Here is an 11348-nt window from a genome sequence, read left to right as displayed (position 1 = left end):
CGCATCGAGAAATCATGGCGTCGATACTGTTTGATCGGACAACATATGGAGAGGAGCAGTTTTGACTTTGGGCTGTCAACGAGCTTGCTGACGTTACCTAGCTTGGCTAACCAGCTAGCTGTCTAGCTACCATGGCCAAAATAGAGAACGGCCGTCAGTCAGTGGACACAAGAAGTATCCGGACTATCAGCAGCAGTCATATAGACGACGAAAGCTCTCTGGGATCTGACTCTGAGATCAACGGCTTCACAAGCGAGAGACAAACGGATAAATATGGATTTATTGGTGGGGCACAACAGTACTCGGAGGAATCGTAAGTTTGTTTCAACACTACATTGTTGTGCGTTAATGCCATTTAATCGATGTTATTTGCCATGTTTGGTCAAATTTAACTTTAATATAGGTAGCATTGTGCAAATCCATTTCAGCTTAAGATGAGATCGCAGCGTGTTATGGTGACATTTCATTACAAGTTGTGTCAGTGTTGATGTTTTGGTGCCAGTGCACAACAGACGTTCCCACCCAGCTGCGTGGCACCCTGTGTTTTTAATGTCCACTGTGTGCATCGCCCATATTAAAGAAACAACGCTTGGACTTACAGGAAGGAGATGGATCACAAAACAATGCCATTCTTAATCTTTAACGTTTATCAAATTGGCTTGTGTAATTTCTGATTCTTGTCTTGTTTTGTAATGGATTTCCCTCTTATAGTATTTTGTGTGGAAATTTTTAGAAAACCATGTAAATTCTCTGGTCTGATTATTACTACAGATTATTTCTGATAACAAAGCAGCTCTTGTGGTTGGTCTAATCAAATGAATTTAGTGACAGCCGTTCAAACAAGCTACAGTGATCTGTTTTTCTCTCTGTCCTTTCACTGGGGGCCTAAAGCCTACATTACTGGCCTGAAATAGTGGAAGGAGTGAGTGAAAGCTGTGCCAAGCGCTGGCTTCAAGCTTCCTGTTCTCTGGAGTTTTGGCAGACTTGGAACCACAGCTCTGGTGCCTCTTTACTGGAGGGCCTCACTTGGCTCTTAGTTTTGTAGGTAGTCAAAAGTCATAGGGTTTAACTTACAATGCTTGGCAGTAATTAGAACTAACCCATCATGACATTATAGGTTCTAAAGCTCAAACTAGAGTGGAAGATATTGTTGTACTGATTCACAATATATAGGCTAGCCTCACTGCCTCTTTTTATATAAAGAGGGCTGTCCTAAGTTTTAAAAAGCTCTCTTTGAAGATGATTGAACCCTACAATTACAGGCCTGTGCTGATGAGATAATTACATAGCATAGTAAAGCAGCAGACCTCATTCATAATATAAGCTAGGGTTGCCCACGTTTTCAGTCAGAGAATATAAAGTGCAGTCCTTCATTTTTTTTTCTTGGTTGACTGTAAATATTTTAAGACAGGTTACATCATAAGGCAGACAACTCCTTGTTGCACTTTGATTTTTAACAAGCATTGCCATTAACTGGGTTACATCTGAGTTAGCATGTTTACAGTGTCCTCAGAACAAATCTAGTAGATATTTTTAAGCCATAAAGTTTGCTGACTTCATGTGTGTCAGATGGCCACACACAGACCTTGTGATGGATGTGTAAAGATAAACAGCCCCTCCTCTGACATTTGACTTTCTTTGACAGATTTATGTCAGGTTGACCTAATTCGATGATATATACACTTTTCACCATGCTTAGTCCCAGAGAAGAGGTAATTTTCTGCACTATAGCATAAATGTGAATGTAATTTCTTTTCCAATGTGTTCTTAGAGCTCAGGATGTGCCTACAGAGGTACTCAGGCAAAGGGAGGTGAAGTGGCTTGACATGCTGAGCCACTGGGACAAGTGGATGATCAAGAGATTCGATAAGGTCAGTTAACCCAGCAACATGTTTGTTTGCATTTCATGGCAGGGTTTTCCCTGTTTGCCAAGATAGTCATTTTCACATAATTTTGGGCTAATAGCATTGTAATATTTAGACTTGGTCTACAAATATAGTTAAATAGTGTACTCATTGGTGGGGTTAAGACCGTGCCCTGAAGTAATTCTCTCCTAACTTTGAAAATTGTGAGTAAACACCACTGTTACTGTTCAGATTTCTGCAGCCGCCAGCAGTTTACTTAATGTAGCAAGTCAATTTCTCGCTCTCACAATCTTCCCAGAATCATTTTGTCAGACATATTTTCACTGTGTTCTGTTCTGCTTCAAAGACATCAAGAGATGATCTGAACTCATCAGTTATTATGACATATAACGTATGACATTTATTTGTTCAGTGTAAGAAAAACAGTGGAGTAAGTGAACACTGTTAGTCTCTAAAATATCACTCTAAAAGTACTTAGTTACACTTGCTAGCCTAACAGCATTAAACAACCCACAGTGCAATACTTTGTATAAAATAATTTATTTACCTTAGTAAACTGAAGTAAATTAGAAATGAATGTATTGCATTATTGCCATTGTTGCCAGTTTTATGAATAGTACTTCCTGGTAATAAAGAGTCTCTTCAGGCATATCTGGTATATTTTCTCTCCAGAGTACTAGAATAATCTCAGCATAGTTTTTAGCTTCGTCTCTGTGCAAAAACATAAAGGTCTTGCACCTAAACCTTGCAAATGTCGAGAAATTCCTGCACAAGAAGCATATGGTAAGATGCATTTAGAGTTTCCATATCTTGAATGAATCATTTTTTTCCAAGGTACCTAAATGTAAATGTACTATTCAACTATTTCAACTATTTTATCATCTTTGTCTCCAGGCAGCAGTTTCTCAATTCAGAGTTGTTTTGTACACATGATTAGACAAGGCAAATAGCTGTGCCCCATTATTTGATTGCACAAGGACAAGACTGTTGTGGGCACGTTGTTTGCAGCTTCACTTGCTTAGCTGGTTCTGTGAGCAGTTGAGTGCAGAGCTGCAACTTCTCCTCATTTCCATGAGTCAGCAGCAGGGCAGGACATGACCCATCCCTTATCTCTCCATGTACCATGTGACAAATTCACTGTCTCAGATTCAGGGTGTAGCTGTTTTGACTTCATGCAGCACTGTAATAAAGGGGCCACAAGTATAACGTATGGCTTTATTGAGCTGCAAGGTGGCTCTTTAGTGTGAAAAACACAGTTTGAAAAGTATCAGGGAGTTAGGCAACAAATACTATCTACTGGTCATGTTGGGTAGGTTTAAAGGTTGAGTGGTCAGGGTTTCTGATCCCTTATTGTGGGCCTCCAATACACAGTAATTGTACAACAGCAGTTATACTCTCCCTGTCAGCTACATATCAAACAAAACAAACACCACTGTCCTGAAGTTAATATACAGCAGTCCAAGTGCAGTATAATATCCATGGCATATTAAAGAACTGGAGTAACATCTATTTTTTTGTCCAGCACATCAGCAAAACTCAAATAGTGTTAGCAGAGACATATTTCTTTATTTGGAAGTTGACACAGTAGCTCAACATCCAAACAAGCAGTAAGTCACATCTCATGAGCTTTAAACTGAGAAAATCTCTAAAATTAAGGCTAATATCCACAGATATCTTTTATAGTCATACTGTCATAATCAGACTTTTTCCACAACCTGTCTAATGACTGCAGAGATTTGACAGTGGTAATTCTGTTCAGTTTATGTCTGCAAGCCGATACAGAAACTGCATTTATACAGAAAAAGGAACGAATACCGAGTCACAAGTCCAGTACTTTCACCACTGACTGAAACCACCAGCTTGTTTTGCGCCTTTCTTGGCTTGTGGCTAGTCATTGTGTTGTTCCCTTTGTGCTGTGCTGTGGTTTGTGTGGTTTGTGAACCTTCTTTTCTCGTGTGGCTCAGGTGAGGCTGCGGTGTCAGAAAGGTATCCCTCCTGCCCTCAGAGGCCGTGCATGGCTCTACTTGTCCGGAGGGAAGGTTAAGAGAGAGCAGAACCAAGGAAAGTTTCAGGTCAGAGACTCTCGTTTTCACTTCCTCTTTACTTTCCTTTTTTCACTGTATTTTTAACTAGTTTCAGTAGAAGCTTTCGAAAACTGGTCAGTCACAAACACAGTGTTAGTTTTCTTTAACAGCCTCTGTGTGTTTTGGACCAGACCAGAGCCCTACTGTTAGTCTTTTTTTAATAGTGTAAAAGTAATCACTATTTGATGGTTATTGCTTTAATCTTTTCAGTAAAGTACTGTGAAGTGGAAAATACAAAACTGAATGTAAAATAAAACGTTCTGACAGTGTTTTCTTTATGTTTTGCAGGAGCTTGATAGCCAACCAGGGGACCCCAAATGGCTGGATGTGATTGAGAAAGACCTCCATCGACAGTTTCCATTTCATGAGATGTTTGTGGCTCGAGGAGGACACGGGTAAACTGTGATTCTGCCTGATTCAACGTGACGTTACACACCGGCATAGATAACAAAGTGCCGTTTGACATTTATTTTGTCTTCTTAAAGGGTGTGTGTTTATTTTTTGATGAACTGTAGGCAGCAGGACCTGTTCCGTGTTCTTAAGGCCTACACTTTGTACAGACCAGAGGAGGGATACTGTCAGGCTCAGGCTCCCATTGCTGCTGTATTACTCATGCATATGCCTGCTGAGGTATGTTTCACATCTACCACAAACACTTTAAATATAAACAGAGAGAAAAGTTCAAATGAACAGCTCCACTTAGTTGCTTTCTCCAGTGTAAACATACTGTCACCACATGTCTACTACTGCCACAAAACTAAATTACATAGCACTAAACTAGGTGTCTGCACTAGTGGCGAAAAATAAAATTTTTAGTGCCTGTCATGTTTTGTTCTAATAAAGTGAAATGCACTAAATAGAAGTTGCCGTATGCAGCTCAGATTTAATTTGTGACTGTAAAATGCTCTGTTTATATCTCTGAGATTGTTAAGTTGATGTCATTAAACACTGCACTAAAAGCGAATCAGCTTTTAAGATACCAGCAATGCTGCCATGGTGACTGCAGAATAGAAGCACTTGAGTCACAGCTGTATGTCGTGTAGAGTATCAAAAATAAAGGGGGAAAGTGGGTTTAATTTACGTCTACCTGTAAGATGTTACAATGGAATCTATTCATAATGATCACAATCTCTGTTTTGTATGTGATAATAGGACTTATTTACTTAAAGGTGTTTGTAGATAGATATTTACCTGTACCTGTTACATAACACATGGATATTGTTGTGATTATGAGAAATATCTAATGCCTCCCCTTGGAACTACTAGTGGCACAGATTTGTCACACTCTGCTGCTTATAATTATGGTTCAAAGGATATGACATGAACACAACATTAGCCTGATTGTTGCCTCCAGCATCCCTTCTGGATTTTTGTGTTTCTTAAACACAAAAAAACCCCTCAAAGACTGTCTCTATCCTGGGCTCACTGCCAACTCTTCTACCTTTTTCCCACAGCAAGGGCACATCAGATGACTGCACATTATCAATCCACTTTTTAATTTTCAGTTAAAGAAAATAATTTCATAGTGCACGTGGCACTGCCTGAGCTATGGAGAGACTGAGGGCTGAGGCTTTTGATCCATACAAGCATTTGATCACTTTAATTAGCTTAAGCACTATTTATATTGCCATGCTTTGTCACTCTAGTCATTTTCAATCATTCATTCAATGTACAGTGTATGTACAGTGTATTGTGAGTTACATGAATTTTCCTGAAAAAGAATGTTGTCCAAAACATAACTAAAACAATTAATTGATGGCCAAAGTGGTTGCAGACAACAAGTAATTGATTTATCAAATCGTGGCTTCAGCTACAGACATGGATTAAGACTACCTAGCTAATGTATGATCAATATTTGCAGAATGTTAAAAATTCACAAACTGCTGATCTGTTTCCCAACATGACCCTCCTACTTTTTGCAGTTTTGATTTAGTGAGTTGAACATAACTTGACACACCTTGTTCCTCAATTTTAACATTGCAATTTATGCAACACTGACTCACCACCAAAGCACGTTATTACAGCTGTTTGAAGTAAGTGGCGGGATTTTAAGTATAAAGACAAAAAAGTCTATTAAAATAAATGACTCTGCTTGGCTTCCTGACATCATCTGTATTTGTTTCCACAGGATGCCTTCTGGGGGCTGGTCCAAATTTGTGAGAAGTATCTTCCTGGATACTACAGTCCTGGCCTGGTGAGACTACAAGAATGAGTGATTACACCATCACATTTTGGAAAATGGAAGAAAAATATTACTTCATCTACTTGGCCTTTATAAGATGAAATGTTGACTGTTGAACCATTGTTACATTGAGTTTCGGTGTACTTAAGCTAGGATCGTACGCATTTTCGTTTGCAGCATTAGTATCAGGGATTGTGTGTGTGTGCAGCTAAGTGTTTAAACAATGAGGCGTTGTCATTGTTGCATAATTACATGACAGTAACGCTGGATTTTAATAATGAAAAGTTTCCTCATGAAATCATAGCATAGAGCTTGAAAACAAGTTGTTACAAGATCTGGTTTGCCATGCACAGTGTGAAACCTTTAAACTCGCAGCAATATGATGCATATGGACTGGTTTATTTTTAATGGATGAATGTCCACTGATGGATCCAGTTTCAGCCCAGACAATATGGAGCACAATGGTTTTTGTTTACCCTGTTGATGCTTTCCTACCTGTACCTCTTTCAGGAAGCTATACAATTAGATGGAGAGATCCTGTTCGCATTGCTGCGACGTGTATGCCCATTAGCCTTCCGTCATCTGGAAAAACACAAGATTGACCCCATCCTCTACATGACCGAGTGGTTTATGTGTGCCTTCTCCAGAACGTTGCCCTGGGCCTCTGTGCTGCGTGTTTGGGACATGTTTCTCTGTGATGGTAACACTGGCTCATAGCACCGTACCTGCACTTGTACCACACCTTGTAGATAAGCACTGAACTGGAGCGTCTCTTTTGGGACTACCAAAAACTGAAGCCTTTATGCGGCCTTCTCCCTCCCTCAGGTGTGAAGATAATCTTCCGTGTGGGTTTGGTGCTGTTGAAGTGCATGCTGGGGACCCGGGAGAAACTGAAGACCTGCCAGGGCCAATATGAGACAATGGAGCTTCTCAGAGCCATCGAGCCTCGATACATGCAAGAGGGCTTTCTTGTCCGAGAGGTGCGGAGACAAGAGTCACAATATGGTGTACAAAATATTGCAGTTTTCCATCACATAGAACCAGTGAGACTGTATGCTCCTTTTTGTATTCCACTGGCCATCTTGATAACTGCTAGTTTGGTATCACCTTCACCAAGGTTCCAACAGATCTGAGGTAATAGCAAAAGGTGACAAGAAAACACTGTGGATAATTGATCAGAGAGAATTGTCACTGTCATTGTATCACTGTTGTATTAGATGGGATTGAACAAACCCACTATTTTCTAAATAGCCAAAATCCTACAATATAGTATATTTATTTGTACTATATTAATTTCTACACGGTACCACAGATCGTGAGAACCAAGAGCAAGCATTCTTTCAATACCCTTCTTTGTTCCTGTGTCTGTCACATTGAAGCTAAAACCACATTCATTGTTGCTATGATGATACACTCCATTGAAGGTGTCATATCTGCAGTAGCAAAAATAATACTTGGTACAAAAGCGTTGTGAAAAATGCCAAAACATTGCTGCATTTTGTAATAACGGATATGTTACACATTAATGTCTGTTCACAGTTTCTTCCTTAGCCTTTCCAGTCCATTAAAACCATTTTAAATACTGTTTATGAAAAGCAGTTAAAGAAACAAACAAGCTTTATTTGTGGCATATTGCATCCACCCACTGTAATCCTTTAATAGTGTAGTAGAGCATTGTGTCACTCATAGCGGGTATGGAGTTGATGGAACAATGGCTGTTCACAAATGCTGAGGAGGAAGCTAAAGACTGTCTCAGAGCATGAATTAAATACACGGACAAATTGACCAGAGTGCTGCTTGGCCAGTGTCTGGTTCCTGTGTGAGTCTCTGTGTAGGCTAACAATACCTCTTCTTATTCAGTGGCCCGTCTTGACTGTGGGTGACACAGCACCAGACAGAGGCTCTTTGGCATTAACTGACAAAGTTCACAGTTTGAACCCAATGGAAAAACGAGGATGCTGCATATTTTCCAGCATAGCCTTGTGTTGTAGGCACACATTTCCTTTGAAAATGGTGTGTTCTGTTCTATAATGACTTGAGTTGTGACCTGATGATGCGTTTCTTCCTACGACAGATTCTAGAGGTTCCGGTAACAGCACGAGATGTGGAAAGAGAACATCACAGCCAGCTTAAGCGTTGGAAGAAGAAACATGGAGAGCTGAACTTCAAATCACCACCGAGGATGCATGGCGCCCGAATCATCATGCTGTCTGACCCCCCTAGACGCCAGGACCTCCAGCAGAACCCCACAATTGTACTTGAGGTGCCTCAGCCCACTCCCCAGCTGAAGAAAGGCAAGGAGGAGAAGAAAAGCAAGAAGAAGAAGAGCATGAAGAAATCCCAGCCCATTGATGAGATCCCCAATCCTTACCCACTTCCCGGTGACCCTGTACCTCCACCACCCTCAGAGCCACCCGCCCCACCCCCAACCAGCAGCCTGATGCCAGAGACGGTGCCACAGACTGAAACACTCCCACCTCACCACCAGCAGCAGCAGCTTGCACCTCCTCCAGACGACCTTCCTCCTGCCAAAGAATCTCCACGTAAGCGATCCACGCAAAGCCTTAGCAGCACAGAGCAGGATACATACCTGTAGCTCCACAGCAGTTAAAACGTGCCTCTATGTGGAAAACACACCAGCCAACATCCAGCAGGTCTGAGTGACCACCATCATTCGTCTTCCTTGAATGAGTATTGGACTATTTTGTATTTAGTTATTCAGTGTAGACACCATTCTGCCTATGTTATTGTTGGTATACACTAAAGCATCGTAGCTGAGTGTACAACTTATTTGACGCTTACGCCACTTTTTCCACATGGTGCTGATGTTACCACCTCTTAATGCTTGATGCTCTTATTTAAACCATACATGAGTTGTAATCTTTTCGCAAAGGAGGCTCGTTACTGAGTATTTGGGAGTAAAGTCATTTCCACAGACCAGTTTGATGTAAAGTTGGGATATTGTATGCATTTTTTTCCTAATCCACTCAGCTGAACACTATTATAGTGTATGCAAAACTAATGTAACCTCCTGTTTTTTATGTGTTGTTACAACTTAAGTAAAACCATGTCTTTCATGAGGGGTTTCATTCACTAGGGGGCAGCCTTGCAAGTTATGTTTCTTTTTACTAAAGCTGACATCAGAGTTGGGATTCTTCAAGGATGTTAGTTTGGGAGGTTACATTTCAGGATGGCTCTTAGGTTTTTTTTCCCCTTGAGTGCAAAGGCTTGTCATTTTCTGTAATATCACACATTTGGATCAGATTAGTCTGCAAACTTAACAATTTAAGAGATGGCATGTCCATGTCATCTTTTTGTACAATGTTTATTTATTGAATCATTTCACCATGACATTTCTTGTGTTTGCAGATGCCACACCAGAGCATAAATATTTGCTTTGTCCGACCCTGAATTGATGTGGTTTTACTCAAAGACTCACTGTGCCAGGCACGTCCAGCCACTTAATAGCTGCATTAATTCATTTTACTTTGGCAATAGAGGGGAGAGCACTGGACATTCCTCAGTGTATGACACATTCCTGCCTTCTTAAAAGCTAATCAGTCTGAAAGCTGTCTTTTGCCAAATGCAAATTTGTATAATGTGTGTGTTTTTGCATAGTTTTCTTGTAAGAATTTGGCCAATGAGTGGCTGGAGATCACCCAGTGGTGTTGACCCTTTGTCTTGGCTGTGCTTAAATATCCAGTCAGAGCAAAAATATCTTGATGTTGGGTCTGTTTTTATATTTTGCTAGAATTTCCAAAGCAAATCCAGATTATGTTTTACTAAGATAACCTATGACCGCTACCTGTGACCAGACTGTTTTGTTATTAAGAGAGAGATTACGTTTTTGTTTTTTTTTTTGGAAAGGGGAGACGTATATTTGTGGCATTTCTCTTGAAACCAGGTTCATTTCTTAAATACAGAGATGCATTTTTTTAGGCAGACAATCTTTTTCTTTTTTGTTTTCTAATTTTCACAGTAATGAAACTGGTAATGGGAGATTTGACATGCATGACCGCATATGTATGACATGTTTGCCTGGTGTAGTTGATATAAAAGAGCGTTTTTGCAGAATGCATGTGTATGTCAGTTTCTAAAAGCCACCAGGGTTAAAAGATAACACATTCTCAAAACCATCACTTGTCTGTATGCTCTAGTTTTTTAGTTGCTTGTATTACAAACCTCACATTTCGCTGATTTTATATTTTAATTTAATGCTTGTTGTGTAGATATGACATGTAAAATAACAATTTGTTTTGTAATGAAATCTATTTTTCAATGTATGACGCTATATGTTTGAGCAGTTGGATAAAATACAGAGGAGATGTTTGTAAAAAAAACAAAAAACAAACAAACAAACCTGAGGTCGGTGTATTTTGGATCAGAAATTCTAACACTAGAATAAAAAGATGTTCACTCCTCTGTAATGGGGGGGTAACCTTTGCCACTGAAAATGGAAACAGATTGGTATTATTTTACCATTACACTAGGGATATGATACAACTGCATCATCATGAGTCTAAATTCTACAAATAAAATTTTTGTTTAACTCCAGCCTGAAACATGTCTTTTTTTTTATATATCTATTTAGTTTCAAGTACCTTAAAGTGAACGGTGTTAAAGTGTGCAGACAAGGGAAGAGAAACCATTTTTGCTTGCAATATCTATTTTTCACCAGCAGATGGAGCACCAGAGTCATTGTTTAAAGACAACTGGAATAAAAAGCTCATCCTGCAATTACTATGACTTTCTAAACCCGGTTGAAAATGATATTTAGTTTGAGTGACTCCATTTGTACAGTTTTAAGTCAGTGTGATGATAATGTCAACACTCGAGTGCTTATATTTTTTATGCTGATGGATGACTTCCTTATCTTTCCCAAGAGCGTCTTCATGGTACAAAATCTTATCAAAAAGGGAGTCCATGGTCTGGTGTCTGTCTGTCTGTGCATCCTGGAAATAAAAAAGAGATTGGGCAGCCAGTATAGGAGTACACTGTATACATTCATGACACAAGTATTTGACCTTTAAAGCTTTCTTTTACAGCTTGGACGACTTCCCACAAGAGGTCATTCCTGGTGTCAGTCCTCGTTTAGAATAATGACAGGTTACTATTCTTTTGGTAGTTTACGGTTTTAACTGTCAAATGCCTTTTTTGTCACCTTGAGGTGTTGGATATTTGAACCTTTGCCTTGGAGTTTAAAGAGTTAACTGCAAA

The 11348-nt window shown here is 39.7% G+C and overlaps 1 protein-coding gene across 1 annotated transcript; it reads left to right on the top strand.

Moving 5' to 3' along the window:
• Positions 1-131: 131 nt before the first annotated feature.
• LOC115425676 (TBC1 domain family member 10A-like) lies at positions 132-10685 on the top strand. The gene is made up of 9 exons (XM_030143354.1): positions 132-313; positions 1772-1871; positions 3830-3937; positions 4238-4344; positions 4465-4579; positions 6078-6143; positions 6642-6831; positions 6957-7111; positions 8206-10685. Exons 1-9 carry the CDS (start codon positions 132-134, stop codon positions 8725-8727), a joined length of 1545 nt encoding a protein of 514 aa, XP_029999214.1. The 3' UTR covers positions 8728-10685.
• The last annotated feature ends 663 nt before the right edge of the window (positions 10686-11348 follow it).

Source organism: Sphaeramia orbicularis, chromosome 9, assembly GCF_902148855.1.
Source record: "Sphaeramia orbicularis chromosome 9, fSphaOr1.1, whole genome shotgun sequence".
NCBI lineage: Eukaryota > Metazoa > Chordata > Actinopteri > Kurtiformes > Apogonidae > Sphaeramia > Sphaeramia orbicularis.
The sequence above is the reverse complement of the archived record's forward strand: the minus strand, read 5'-3'. Positions and strand labels throughout refer to the sequence as shown.

Coding starts and splice junctions, on each gene's coding strand:
- LOC115425676 (XM_030143354.1), top strand. CDS start 132: ATGGCCAAAATAGAGAACGGCCGTCAGTCAGTGGACACAAGAAGTATC. Junction 1,872..3,829: donor TGATCAAGAGATTCGATAAG/GTCAGTTAACCC, acceptor CGTGTGGCTCAG/GTGAGGCTGCGGTGTCAGAA. Junction 6,832..6,956: donor GGACATGTTTCTCTGTGATG/GTAACACTGGCT, acceptor TCCCTCCCTCAG/GTGTGAAGATAATCTTCCGT.